General features: G+C 40.3%; 1 protein-coding gene across 3 annotated transcripts in view; it reads right to left on the bottom strand.

Moving 5' to 3' along the window:
- Positions 1-578: 578 nt before the first annotated feature.
- Positions 579-15,868, bottom strand: part of LOC125453371 (serine protease 23-like) — a 30,606-nt gene continuing 15,316 nt past the window's right edge. For 2 of the 3 annotated variants that reach the window (XM_048532855.2, XM_048532856.2), the window contains exon 2: positions 579-5,466. In XM_048532855.2, the coding sequence (XP_048388812.1) occupies positions 4,347-5,453 (1,107 nt within the window). In that variant the 5' untranslated portion in view covers positions 5,454-5,466 and the 3' untranslated portion in view covers positions 579-4,346. Of the gene's footprint in view, positions 5,470-15,868 lie in introns of all 3 variants that reach the window. The other variant, XM_048532854.2, reaches the window with a different exon arrangement.

A 15,868-nucleotide genomic window follows, 5' to 3' on the forward strand; every position in this document is an offset into this window, starting at 1 on the left:
TGATTCTGGTAGGTTTACATACAGATCAAAGTAAATGCAACTAAATACTTCACCACTGAAATTTCTACTCAATTGGCACTATAAGAAAAATGACAACAATACTGTGCTAAGTTGACCCTATGTTAATATTGTTGAGTAAACAGAAGTTTCAGACATTTTACATGGCATACACCGAAACCATCACATTAAGAAATACCAAGCATTAAAACAAATTGTTTTAACTGTTCACAATAAATTTTACATTCATGTTCACATCTTCTTCATTTGCAACCATTGTATGCATAGTTATATTTTGTGGTCACTTTTTTTTTGTTTTGTTGTCATTGATAGCCAACAGCAACTTGATTGTGTCAGAGATAATGGGAACTGCAGATGCTGGAGAATCCAAGATTATAAAATGTGAGGCTGGATGAACACAGCAGGCCAAGCAGCATCCCAGGAGCACAAAAACTGACGTTTCGGGCCTAGACCCTTCATCAGAGAGGGGATGGGGTGAACCCTCACCCCATCCCCCTCTCTGATGAAGGGTCTAGGCCCGAAACGTCAGCTTTTGTGCTCCTGGGATGCTGCTTGGCCTGCTGTGTTCATCCAGCCTCACATTTTATTATCAGCAACTTGATTGTGACTTTTTGAGTAATATTGACTCCAAATCCTATGGAGTTCAGCTGGTGCATTTTCAAGATCTTCATTTCAAATTATTGTAGATCCATATTCAAGTTAGGGCAAGCATATATAATTAAACATCTGGTAGGATCAGTCATTAATGGCATCACTGGTATAAGAGCAAAGATTTTTTGAGGGAGTGGTGATATTCAAGTCATAACCTGCACTTGTCAAATCACAGGTGGAACACTAAGTGATCAATTGTACTTTTCTCACTTCTGTTTGTTCAGCTCAAACATGCTGATCCACATCAGCAAATTTAACCATGTAGTGTTTTCTCAAAACTATTTTGATACCCAGAGATAATAAGAACTACTGTGTTAACCATTTATATTCATCACCGCAGGCTATTGCTGGACAAGGCAAGGCTTATTAAAATAACCCCAGTTGACATGTCTCATCCTATTCAATGAACAATCTCCAGTACATCTTACACACATTTCCATTGCGTAAACTATCTCAGAGTCCAAAAACTAATTGCTGTGCATTATGATTCACCAACAAGACTGCACTTATACTGCAGCTGCTCATCTTAACAGGAAGTCACAACTGTCTGTTCAATATAGTGAGTAATCTGCTTATAGTGCCCGGATTGAATTTAGGAGAGCTTTGACTATCTACGTGCAGATTTCCTGTACCAGCAATTAAATGTAAGATAGTCTCAATGACAGAACACAAGAGATCACAGGGAAGTTTTCATTCTTATTGGGCTTAGGAGTCGTACTGCTTGTAGTGTCAAATTGAAGCAAAGAGAGATCTCCTGCACTAAGATTTTTATTTTGCTTCTCTTTGGATTCAGATTAGGTCCTCACTCTCCATTTTCACTAGTACACTGACACTGGGAACTCTATGACTCTAAGTGGAAAACCACTCTACCTTTAAGTTTATGTAGCATTTCAGCTACCTTAAACTGATAAGGATGAATAAGGAATGTGAATGAATTAAAATACAATTTAAAAACAAAATGGATGTTTTGAAAAGCATCTGTGACTCATTCAAATTAGCACTGGTTGCTATGATTTCAGTTGCCTACACCCCAAGGCCTGGAATATCCTTCCTGCCATTTTTCACCTCTCTCTGACTTTCCACTTTTAAGACACACTTTAAAATTGACCTCTATGATCAAGATCTGGTTTCCTGATCCAACAAGTCCTTCTGTGGCTCAATGCCACATTTGTTTCACAGCATTTCTGTGAAATGCCCTGGGAAGTTTCATTACATAAAAGATGCTATACAAGTTGTAGTTATAATGTATGTCATAAAATACTGCATAAGATTTGAAAGTGCCTTAGAAAATACAATACAGTAAAGCATTTGAAAATATTGTGAAATTATTATCATTCATCAACAGGCCAACAGTTAGCAGAACAGCACAAAGAAGCCCTCCCTAGATGTTTAGCTATTTCAAAATGGTGAAATTGGAACACTGACTTGGAGTTTTCTTCAGCATTCTAGATGGACTTTGAATATGAGTTGCATATTTATGGAAACAAAGTTATTGATAATCACAGCCTTTTCAAACAAAGATATAGCACTACCTGGGATTTTCAATTTGTTTAAAACTTTAAACCTGTAAACATACCTTCTCCTGGGAATATGACATAAAAAATAAAAGACAACATGACATTCTAATAACATAAGTTGCAGGGATAAAATGATAGAGCGCTTCCTATATTCACAGATATTAGGTGGAAAGCGCGGACGTTCTACCTTCAGATTGAGGCTGGATTATGTTCCATAAGGGTAACCCAAATGGGGAATTAATTAGCGACTCATAAAATATCCAACATTTTGGAGAGGAAGGCTCAAGAAAGAGAACGCCTAAAATATGAAGATCTTGTGACAAGAAGTACTTACCAAGATTTAATTGGTTCGCGCTTCTGCAAGAACATCAAAATTTTAATATTATCCACAACACTGCAGTTCATTTCAACTGTAGCTCATGCGCTAGCTACAAAAATAGATTCAGGGTGTATGATCAAAATGATACAGAAACACACCAAGATTTCTTCACTCACACTTTCTGAACAGATGATTTTTACCACTTAGAGAACAAGGGCAAAAAGGGCATAGGAACACCATCACCTCCAAATTTTCCTCCAAGTCAAATAATCAGCCTGACTTAGACACATTGTTGTTATTTAATTGTCACTGGGTTAAATTCATAGAAATCATTATATTACAACATTGCTTGAGCACCTTTGCCACATGGACTATAGGTATTCAAACAAACCACCAATACTTCATCAAGAACTCCCACATGCGAGAAATTAATCAATAAAACATGAAGACAACCTTGAAATGTGACAAACTTAATTGCTATTTTACTCAGCGTCCCATTTAGTATTAATGAAGCTTTCATTCTTCCATCAATGTGAAAGTTTAAACTGTCCAATTTTGTGAAGGTACTGCTATTGTAAGGATATAATTAAATTGGAGAATTTCAGCAAATATTTACTAGAATGTTTGGGAATGGCGGGTTTGAGTTATAGAAATAGGCTGGATATGCTGGGAGTTTCTTCACTGGATCGTGGGAGGTTGAGGGGTGACCTTTAGAGGTTAATAAAATCATAACGGGCATACAGAAAGTGAATAGCAAGGATCTTTTCCCTAGGGTGGGGGAATTCAAAATTAGTGGGTGTATTTTTAAGGTGAGAGGAGAAAGTTTTAGAAAGGACATAAGGGGCAACTTTTTTTTGGCACACAGAGTGGTTTGTATGTAGAATGAACTGTCAGAGTAAATGGTGAATGCAAGTACACTTACAACATTTAAGAAACATTCACATATGTACATGAATCAGAAAGGTTTAGAGGGATATGAGCCAAATGCAGGCAAGTGGAACTAGTTTAGTTTTGGAACATGGTCGGCATGGACTAGTTATATCAAAGGGTCTGTTTCCATGCTGAATGATTCTATTAGAGTCAAGGACAGGTTCTGTATTATTGTATTAATACTGTATTAAATGTATTATTGACTTTCACATTGTGTCACATCCCTACATAACTATCATTAATAGCTCGCCTCTGAATTATGGTCCATGGTTAAATAAAAAGGATACATTACTATTCTGCAAGTGGCTTTGACATTAGTGAACAGCCTTACTATGAATGAAAATATCTTTAAATGACTGGTTCCATACTTTTAAATTCAAAATGAACAATCTTATAAAGGGGACAGAAGAGCCTTCATACTTGTTCACAGACATCTGTCTGGTAAAATACTGTTTCCATATTAAATGCAGTGACACAGTTTTTGACAAAATAGCCTTTTAAAATATCAAACTCATTTGAAAATCCACTTTAAGTGCTACAACCTAGATTTAGATGCCAGTGTAAATCAGGACATCAAAAGGCATTTAATGCTATCTTATTAGACTGGCTATTTAAATCATTTCAAACATTTATGGCTGGGAGAAAAGAAATGGTTACATCATTAAATACATGGTGTTCAAAAATGCAGCGAGAAGAAGTTATTGCAAGGGTTGCCATCTTTTTAAATTCAAGATGACACAAAAATGAAGTTACAAAGCATTTTAAAAACTTTATTTTTCTGTATTTTTAATTGAGCTCTGTTTTTGCATTGCACTGACATGACAGTAAAATAAGTTTCAGAATTGAATATCTCCTGGATATGAAGGTTACCTGCTTGCACAGTGCAGCTTTTAAAATAGCAAAAAATACCTTCATCCATCTCTACAGTCAACATAGTTTCCTTTGACCCAGAAGCAAATCTGTGCATATTTCAGAGGAGTGATTCGAACAGCCACATTGTAATCCTGCTGCACACCATTCTTGTCCACCCACTGATGCCCTGAGAATATGCCAATCACTTTTCGCTCCCATTTCCGACTTTGTCTTTTCCACATTCGAATGTAAACGCCCGAACCACTAGCTCCTGGCTGAGCATCACAGTGCTGATAAAGGAGGTCATAGGTTTCATCTTTGACCAAGCAGAAACGATAAACAAGATCTCCTGGTCGGTCATTATCAAAACCAGAAAAGTGAATCCTACCGCCAGGCATCCTTCCCCGAGGCGGAGTAACTCCTATTATCATAAAGGGTTTCTTGTGAGGCCTTTTCAATTCTAATAGTGCATAGTCATAATCCATGCCAATTTCATTTGCTGAACCTTTGATCCATCCTTTTGGGACATGTGTCCGTTTTACTCGTATCCAATGGAGCCTAGGTTTTTCTGGAAAATGCGAGTTGGTTTGGTTTGTGGCTTTTTGTTTCTGCTTAAAAAATCCAACTTTGATCCTTTGTGCACCCTTCACGTAGTTCTTACCATCATGAATACAGTGAGCAGCAGTTAGAACATGCTTCTCAGCTACAAGAGTCCCAGTGCAGCCTGTGGAGATTTTCACTGATGTTGAGAAAGGATAGCTCAACAGGAAGTTTTTTGCTAAGATGCTGAATCTACCATCCAAGCCAAAGACCTGTCTTTTTGTTCTTCCACCATTGCTGTAGTGCTGTTTGTTTACCAAATCGACTGCATTGAAACTATAGATGTCTACATTTGTAAGGGTTCTGCTTCCATTGAAGTACAGAGTTTCATAAGACAAATATTCTTTTAGGTCTTCATATGTTGGTAGGGGTGCTCTTTTATGACACTCTAATTCACATGGAGAGGTTACTTCTAGCTTTGCTCTACCCTGAAAATGAGCTTTCTCCAGTGTCACGGTATCATGAGGCAAAACAGCAGGTATTCTTGTTTTCCACCATTCGGCCTCAAGCATCGCTACATGCTTGATGGAACAAAGGAAAATAACTAGCACTGGCACTGTCACCATGGTGAATAGCGTTCTGCTGTTGAAAGAACACAGACTTTAGTTAGTGAAGTTAATCATTTCATACGCTTACAATATGAAAGGTTAGCTCTAAAAATTAACTCCTACATCATAACATTCATGAAATGCTAATCTGATAGTAGGATAACACTACATTCTGCTGACTGATGTAAACGCAGCAAATTCATTTTTCAGCACTGGGAAATATTTTACATAGAATTTCTAAAAAGCAGAATACTCGGATGCTGAAAATCTGAAATTAGATAAAATGCAGTGAATAGTCATTAGGCTATTGTAGCCTCTGTGGAAAGAAAAACAGAGTTAAAATTTCAGATCTGCGTCTTATCATCAAACAGTAAAAAATTAGAAAATTAATAGATTTAAGTGACAGTTGATGAGACAAGGAATAAAGCAAGGCCTGTGATAGGGAGAAAGACAGCACTTTCAGGTCTTCCGGGGCTAAGGATGGTGATGGGACAGAAGAGTTTCAAAAAGCCGTCACCAAATTCGCGTCTGTTCTCCCAGTGTAGAGGAGACTGCACTGTGAGCAATAATTAGAATAAGCTTCATGAGGTTGCAACTGGCTCGCCGAGCTGGCTTGTTCTCATTCAGACATTTCAACACCATGCCAGGAGACATCATCAGTGAGGCCTCCGATGAAGCTGTGTTATTCTACTCCACTTGGAGGTTATACTGTTTGGTCTTATATGGTGAGTAGTGTCATTTCTGGTTTTGATCTGTATAGATTTGTATATGGGGTCCAATTCCATGTGCTTGTTGATTGACATTACAGATGGAGAACCATGCCTCTAGGAATTCCCATGTGTGTCTATGTTTAGAACATAGAACATAGAACATAGAACAGTACAGCACAGAACAGGCCCTTCAGCCCACAATGTTGTGCCGACCATTGATCCTCATGTATGCACCCTCAAATTTCTGTGACCATATACATGTCCAGCAGTCTCTTAAATGACCCCAATGACCTTGCTTCCACAACTGCTGCTGGCAACGCATTCCATGCTCTCACAACTCTCTGCGTAAAGAACCTGCCTCTGACATCCCCTCGATACTTTCCACCAACCAGCTTAAAACTATGACCCCTCGTGCTAGCCATTTCTGCCCTGGGAAATAGTCTCTGGCTATCAACTCTATCTATGCCTCTCATGATCTTGTATACCTCAGTTAGGTCCCCTCTCCTCCTCCTTTTCTCCAATGAAAAGAGACCGAGCTCAGTCAACCTCTCTTCATAAGATAAGCCCTCCAGTCCAGGCAGCATCCTGGTAAACCTCCTCTGAACCCTCTCCAAAGCATCCACATCTTTCCTATAATAGGGCGCCCAGAACTGGACGCAGTATTCCAAGTGCGGTCTAACCAAAGTTTTATAGAGCTGCAACAAGATCTCACGACTCTTAAACTCAATCCCCCTGTTAATGAAAGCCAAAACACCATATGCTTTCTTAACAATCCTGTCCACTTGGGTGGCCATTTTAAGGGATCTATGTATCTGCACACCAAGATCCCTCTGTTCCTCCACGCTGCCAAGAATCCTATCCTTAATCCTGTACTCAGCTTTCAAATTCGACCTTCCAAAATGCATCACCTCGCATTTATCCAGGTTGAACTCCATCTGCCACCTCTCAGCCCATCTCTGCATCCTGTCAATGTCCCGCTGCAGCCTACAACAGCCCTCTACACTGTCAACGACACCTCCGACCTTTGTGTCGTCTGCAAACTTGCTGACCCATCCTTCAATTCCCTCGTCCAAGTCATTAATAAAATTTACAAACAGTAGAGGCCCAAGGACAGAGCCCTGTGGAACTCCACTCACCACTGACTTCCAGGCAGAATATTTTCCTTCTACTACCACTCGCTGTCTTCTGTTGGCCAGCCAATTCTGTATCCAAGCAGCTAAGTTCCCCTGTATCCCATTCCTCCTGACCTTCTGAATGAGCCTACCATGGGGAACCTTATCAAATGCCTTACTGAAGTCCATGTACACCACATCCACAGCTCGACCCTCATCAACTTTTCTAGTCACATCCTCAAAAAACTCGATAAGGTTTGTAAGGCATGACCTACCCCTCACAAAGCCGTGTTGACTGTATTTGATCAAGCCATGCTCTTCCAGATGGTCATAAATCTTATCCCTCAGAATCCTTTCTAACACCTTGCAGACGACAGACGTGAGACTTACCGGTCGATAATTGCCGGGGATTTCCCTATTTCCTTTCTTGAAGAGAGGAATTACATTTGCCTCTCTCCAGTCCTCAGGTACGACTCCAGTGGAGAGCGAGGATGCAAAGATCTTCGCAAGTGGCGAAGCAATTGCATTTCTCGCTTCCCAAAGCAGCCGAGGACAAATCTGATCCGGGCCTGGCGACTTGTCAATCTTAAAGTTTGACAAAATTTTCAGCACATCAGCTTCGTCTATCTCTATCCATTCCAGCATGCACACCTGCTCTTCAAAGGTTTCATTCACTACAAAGTTGGTTTCTTTCGTAAAGACAGAAGCAAAAAACTCATTTAGGGCTTCCCCTACCTCCTCAGGCTCCACACACAAGTTCCCTATGCTATCCCTGATCGGCCCTACTCTTTCTTTGACCATTCTCTTATTCCTCACGTAAGTGTAAAATGCCTTTGTGTTTTCCCGGATTCCTTCTGCCAAGCCTTTCTCGTGCCCCCTCCTGGCTCTCCTCAGACCATTTTTGAGCTCCTTCCTTGCCTGCATGTAATCCTCTCTAGCTGAACTTGACCCTAGCTTCCTCCACCTTATGTAAGCTACCTTCTTCCTTTTCACTAGAAGCTCCACCGCTCTCGTCATCCAAGGTTCCTTAATCTTACCCCTTCTTGCCTGTCTCAGAGGGACATATTTACTCATCACTCCCAACAACTGTTCCTTAAACCGTCTTGAGCTACTATGTCCCAGTTAAACTGATGGCCTTCATTGGCTAATTGTACCGATATTAAGGAGAGTTTGTTGTGTCGTTTTGCTGCTAGCTGATGTTCATGTATTCTGATGACTAGTTTCCTTTCTGTCTGTCCAACGTAATGTTTGTGGCAGCTGTTGCATGCTATTTTGTAATGCAATCAATAAACACAGAGAATTGGAACCTATATATAAACCCATACAGATCAAAACCAGCAATGACACTACTCACCATAACAGACCAAACAGCATAAAATCCAAGTGGAGTAGAACAACATCAGAGGCTCCACTGATGATGTCACCTGGCCTGGTGATGAAACGTCTGAACGCGAACAAGCCAGCTCAGCGAGCAAGTCAACAACCTCATCCACAACCCGAGCTACACAGATCTTTGCCAAAACTTTAGAATAAGCTAATCAAAAAAAGTACTTGAGATTTACTGCTTCACATGACAGGAGTGTTAGGAGCTTTGAACAGTGAGGGAGGCAGGAGGGAAAAGGTCAGGTGCTACATCTCCTGTGTTTGCATGGAAGGTTACTGTGGGGAGGGGATGACAATTGTGGATGTCTGAGAAGTAAATCAGGATATCATTGGAGGGAAGGGTGGAATGTTGAAAATAGAAGAGGGGGAAGATGTGTTTGGCAAGGATGTCATGCTATGGGTGGCAGAAATGACAAAAAAAATCTACTGAATAGAGGCTAATAATGGCTGTTCGGTGATGACAACAGGAATCCTCTCCAGGAGGAGAGAAGGGGATAAGACAGAAATGTAAGAAATGTGGTCTGTCAAATACAGCAGCGGAGGAATTCTCTGTGAAGAAAGTATGTGGCCATCTCAGAAGTGCTGTGATGGAAAGCTGAATTATCAAAACAGATATGATGCAAGCCAGGACAATGCCCACTGTGCTGACTTTAACTCGATAAAACTATGTTCTGGCAAGGTTTACAGGATGAAAAATTTTCTTTCCAAGTTTATTACAAGATATTCTGCAAAAGTGACAGACCTCTTTAAGTGGAAATGTGTTTTATTTATTTTCATACAGAATCATTTGAATATGTTCTTGTTTTGTAATATCACAAATTCATAGTTTTAGGATTAGCCAGTATTCGGGTGGGTGTTTCAGACATTTGATATTTCATTATAAACAAACACAAGGTCTACTGTCTCTTCAATGACTAATTGTAAACATAATAGCTATATAGTATGATGAGCTATGTCTTCTATGCATTGTGTTGTCAACTAAAAGGACAAAAGTAGTAGCAGAGTATTGGCTCCTTAAAGAAAAATCCATTCATCATATGGAAAGTGACTGAAAAAATTTGGAAAACACCAAAAAAGCATATCTTCTTAACATCATAACATCTTCATAGTTATCTAAAACTGACGAATGTATGCAAGAGTCACTGTAAAAACATTTTAAAACACTTTAAAAACTCAGCAGTAGCTTTAAATGATTAACAGCAACTGGAGGTGGTGTATTTAAAAATACAGATGCACCCATTCAACCACAAGCATTACATTTTCTGATGTTTCTGAAGGTACTACTGCCTGTTTTTTCTTAAGCAAGGATATTACATGAATGTTACGAATTACCATTTGCCAAATCAAAGTCACCAATTTAGCTGATTATCTGGATTACTCCTATTTTTTCTCCTTTCCACTTCTCTATTCATCTTTTGCATTACTCACTCTTGGGAGAACAAGCATTTCCTGACAGCAACCTAGCTGAATGTACGAATAAAAACAAATATTCTATGCTGCAGCTGGAATTCTGTAGTTAGTAGCTCAGATTGACGTAACTCCATCTGACTCACATTATCATCAACCAATCCAATGGTGTACATAAATCATAAAGATCAACCTTGCACAAACATGAGATTAGTGAATGATGCCCAGAACATAATGCTGCAAGTATCTGTAAAATATCTATTCATTGAATCTTAGCTGATTTTATGTTCCTGATTTATTCAAGCACTACTTAAAATGGATTTTGTTGAACTCTGGTCAAAAGCATTGTTATGGCACCAATGCATCACCTTGAATTTTGATCTAAACATCAAAGTAATCATATAAATGGAAATATTCACTATTGAAAGAACATATTGCATTGTTGTAAATGTCAGGACACCCTAACTAAATTTCTCTATTTGCATACAATGTACATCACATGGCAAGTGCCTAAATTGTTTGTTTGGGAATCCAGGGTACAGCCATCTTGTTGCGATTAATGAAAAAAGCTGTGGGTCTGACGACAAATGAGAAAAATTTGCTGAAGTTTTTGCCAGCCTCCTTGGAGCTCACTTTAACTGAAAATAATCTGTTTCAGTAATATGAAATCAAACTTGTCAATATACTGACAACTGAGATGGTGGTACACAGTATGGTAAGTAATCTTGAAATCCATGCCAGTAAAATATCTAACTTATTTCATAGGCACAGAGGTAAGAAAAGAGGTGACAAGCACCCAAAATGCTTGGTTTCTATCCTTTTAATTTTGGAATAGGCCCAGAAAATCCATACCAAATCACAGAGCAAATCTTCAATAACACTTCCATGCCCAATGTATCAATATTAATGAAATAGAACATGGCAATCTTGGCTATCAATCTCAATTTCTCATTGTTAAGGATCAGGAGCTGGCATCAGCAATCATATCAGAGACTGAAGAGGCCTGACAACATGTCAAAGACCTCATATCAGTTGGAAATCTTTTCTTTGGGAGTGATCTCCAGATCTTAGGGTCAATTGACCACTATCAGAAAACAAAGTCCAGATACCAGTGTTCTGTTCCACAGTCAGGACCTCTTCCCCTTCTGAAACACCCTTCCAAGCTGCTAGCCTAACTTTGGTGCATAGCCAGTTACGTCAGCACCATTTAACCTCTTGTCTTTCCTCGGTCATCTTGGGAAGGAAATGTGATATCCTTACTTGGTCTGGACTATGTATGACTCCAGATTCAAAGCAATGTAGTTCATTCTCAACTGCTCTCTCGGCGACTGTGGATGAGCAATACGTGCTGACCTAAATACTAATGTAATAAGTGGCATAATCATCAGAAAAAGATTTACCAGAGATAAAGAAACTTAGATAACTGAATGGAGTTCAGATAAAACATGAGATGGGATACAGAATAATCAATTTAGCTGTAGAAGTTTGCAAGCTTATGGACATTGTTGACAAGCAGTCCTTGATGTACCACACAATATTCCATGTCAAATCCCCTCCTTTGGCTCAGACTTAAACATAAAAGATACAATGACAAAATATAAAGGTTTATTTATATATTTTATTATATTTAAGTGAAAGAAAAAAGCATTTTATGGCCACCACAAACCACTAGCGTGCCTCTAAAATTATGTTGATAATATTTCTATGAATGTTTCAAAAACAAACTTGTTTTGCTTTGATTAACGCTAGATGAAATAATGTTCTCAGACTGCACAACTTCCGTTTGTATGATTAAAATCCTTTAACTTATATTCAGCCACCTTTGCCGCGTATCCCGCACCTGTGTAATTTCAGATGGCACCAGTTACAGAGCCCAACCTGGTCACAGTTCCCTCCATAATGAGATTCATCTTAACGTCCATGAGCTTTGATATCTTTATTTTCCATTTTGTGACCAAATGTATTTTTTTCATTATTGGCACCTTCCAGCTCTTTAAGTTGTTAAAATTCATTATGGGAAATGTGGTTTGATTTGATTGTAATTAAAAATTGCATAACGGACTAGATTACACAACCTTCTTGATAGGGCAAATGAATCGTTACAGTTTAAATGTACTTTGATATGTTCAGAAGCAGGGAGAATATTTTACATTTACTAGTACATCACTGACTGTGAATTCCACACATTCAATCACTTGCGCACCTTACTTATGTCTGCAGCTCTTTTCATTTGAGGGCCTAACAAATTCTGGGAATAATTCTGAAAACATGTTGTAGCGCAGTGGCAGGTAAGGAAATCAAATTCAGGTTGAAATGAATCTCTTATTAAAAATGAATGAATCTACAAAAGAGGCTTTGGACGTCACCAACTGCAGTTAAATTACACCTTTTGGATTTCATAAAATCCATACAGTGTGGAAGTAGACCATTCAACCAATTGAATCCACATTGACCCTCTGAAGAGCATCCCTGCCAGACCCTATCCCTGTAACCCCAGATTTTCCATGGCTAACCCAGCTAGACTACATATCCCTGGATAACAAAGTGTGGAGCTGGGTGAACACAGCAGCCCAAGCAGCATCTCAGGAACACAAAAGCTGACGTTTCGGGCCTAGACCCTTCATCAGAAGGGTCTGATGAAGGGTCTAGGCCCGAAACGTCAGCTTTTGTGCTCCTGAAATGCTGTTTGGCCTGCTGTGTTCATCCAGCTCCACACTTTGTTATCTTGGATTCTCCAGCATCTTCAGTTCCCATCATCTCTGATACATATCCCTGGATGCTAGGGGCAAATTAACATGGCCAATCCACCTAATCTGCACATCTTTAGACTGTAGGAGAAAACTCACACAAACGCAGGAACAATGTGCAAACTCCACACAGATAGGGACCTGAGGCTGGAATTGAACCTGGATCCCTGGCACTGCTAACTACTGAGCCACTGTGCTGCCCCAATGAATGAAACAATTTAACAAATGAAATAGCCTGAATGTAAAAGGTCAATATGAATACATTTGTTCAGATCGTCGACAAAGTGAAAAGAAACAAAAAAAGCCAAAAAAGTTAATTTAGAAATATTACATATACTTGGGACATCTAGTTTACAAAAAGCCCTGCACAATTCAACAAGGAAATTCATTTGAGGTATGCTATGACTTCCATGTGGTTTATTAGTGGATTTGTATTCATTTTTCATCTAAGCAATACTTTTCCCTTCCCATGGATGGCAGTAGTAGATAACAGATGGGAACATAAGTGACTACTGAGTCCAATCTGTTTTCAGATCTGCTGCAAATAGATCAGGACACAGAAGATGATTTGAGTTTTAGGACAACTTCTGAGCTTGGGACTTTCTCTTCTTCTCTTCCTCTGCCTCTGGTATGTCCTTGCTGCAAAGGATAGTGCATTTTTTTTATTTAGTTGTGGCAAGTGCACTGATTTTCAATAAGCTTCTCTCATAACTTGCAATCTTCATGGTAGCTTTGACAATCATAAGCTCACCCCAGACTCAAGCTCTATATTGAAGACAAGCGAATATCAGGTATTCTGGTCACAAGATCAGCCTTTCCCAGTTGCAACTGTCTCATTATAGTGTGAATGCTTGACTTCCAGCTTGAATGAGCACCTCAGAGTCTGGTCTTTGTTCTGCCCCCCAATCTTAAGAAACATCTGAAGGCACCTCAACAGAAAGTGGTTAAGTTTCTTGACATGGCACCAATCTTGCTCGCAAAGAGCACAGTGGACAGAACTACTGCATATTGACTTTCAGTTTGAAAAATAAGCTTACTTCTCTTCATTCCTGATTGATGTTTGAACGCTTGCCTGTGTCTCATTGTCAATGTTTGACAGCTCAAAAGTGGGCAACTAAGATAAGTGCACTTATCCTTTGCTAATGGATTCTGGTCATGGGCTATAACCTGGGGCCTGATTGAGGGCCCTCCTGGGATAAGCTGGTACATTACCTCCAATTCCTTTGTGCTGATCATAAAATGCAAGTTGCACACAGTGCAGAACAACTCCACGTTACATTGCAGCTCCAGCTCTGAGCCAATAGCTGGTGCCCAGTAATTTGCAGAAGACAATCATAAGGCATGTCCTTCTCACAGGCATGCTAGTCACATGTTTTGGGTTAGCTCACTCATAGTGGTTCTCACCTTCAGCTAGCTTTTACCCACATCTCCAAGCATAGCAGTAGGGAGATCAAAGAACTCATAGGCCAGCAGATTGTTGAAAAGTGCAAACGTAGCAGGGTTGTTGTTATGGGTGACTTCAACTTTCCCAATATTGATTGGAACCTCCTTACTGCAGATGGTTTGGATGGAGCTGTTTTTGCCAGGTGTGTTCAGGAGGGTTTCCTTACTCAGTATGTGGACAGGCCGACCAGGGGAGAGGCCATTTTGGATTTGGTGCTCAGCAATGAGCCAGGACAGGTGTCAGATCTCGTGGTGGGAGAACACTTTGGTGACAGTGACCACAACAGCCTCACATTTACCATAGCCATGGAAAGGGAAAGGAGCAGTTATCAGGAGAAGATATTTAACTGGGGAAAAGGAAACTATGATGCTATCAGGCAGGAGTTGGGAAGTACAGATTGGGAGCAATTGTTCCACAGAAAGGGCACAACAGACATGTGGAGACTGTTCAAGGAACAGTTGTTGTGAGTGATGCATAAATTCGTTCCTCTGAGACAGGTAAGAAGGGGTAAGATTAAGGAGCCTTGGATGACAGGAACAGAGGTGCTTCTCATCAAAAAGAAAAAGGCAGCTTGCGTAAAATGGAGGAAGAAAGAAAGAAAGAAACCTACAGCACAGGAACAGGCCCTTCAGCCCTCCAAGCCTGCGCCGATCAAGAGCCTCTGTCTAAGGAAGCAAGGGTTTAGCACAGCCTTAGAGGATTACAGGCTTGTTTGGAAGGACCTCAAAAGTGGACTCAGGAGGGGGCACGAAAAAGGCTTGGCAGGAAGGATTAGGGAGAATCCGAAGGCATTTTACTCATACGTGGGGAATAAGAGAATGATCAGGAAGGAGGTAGGGCCAATCAGGGATAGCGTAGGGAACTCGTGTGTGGAGTCTGAGCAGATAGGGGAAGCCCTAAATGAGTTTTTTGCTTCAGTTTTCACTAAGGAAAGGGACCTTGTTGTGAATGAGAACTTTGAGGAACAGGAAAACAGGCTTGAACAGATCGAGATTGAGGAAGTTGATGTGCTGGAAATTTTGGCAAACATTAAGATTGATAAGTGCCAGTGCCAGACCAGATTTATCCTAGGTTGCTCCGGGAAGCGAGAAAGGAGGTTGCTAAACTGCTGGCGAAGATCTTTGCTTCCTCACTCTCCACGGAAGTCGTACCGAAAGATTGGAGGAGGCAAATGTTGTTCCTCTTTTCAAGAAAGGGAATAGGGAAATCCCTGAAAATTACAGACCAGTCAGTCTTACGTCTGTGGTCAGCAAGGTTTTGGAAAGAATTCTGAGGGATATGATTTATTACTATTTGGAAAAGCATAGCGTGATTAAAGGGAGTCAGCATGGCTTTGTGAGGGGCAGGTCATGCCTCACAAATCTTATTGAGTTCTTTGAGGACGTCACGAGACAGGTTGACGAGGGTCGAGCAGTGGATGTGGTGTACATGGACTTCAGCAAGGCATTTGATAAGGTTCCCCCGGCAGGCTCATTCATAAAGTCAGGAGGTATGGGATACAGGGTGATTTGGCTGTCTGGATTCAGAATTGGTTGGCTGACAGGAGGCAGAGAGTGGTTGTAGATGGTAAGTATTCTGCCTGGAGGTCAGTGCTGAGTGGTGTCCCGCAGGGCTCTGTTCTTGGGCCTCT

Source organism: Stegostoma tigrinum, chromosome 6 (genome assembly GCF_030684315.1).
Source record: "Stegostoma tigrinum isolate sSteTig4 chromosome 6, sSteTig4.hap1, whole genome shotgun sequence".
Classification (NCBI taxonomy): Eukaryota; Metazoa; Chordata; class Chondrichthyes; order Orectolobiformes; family Stegostomatidae; genus Stegostoma; species Stegostoma tigrinum.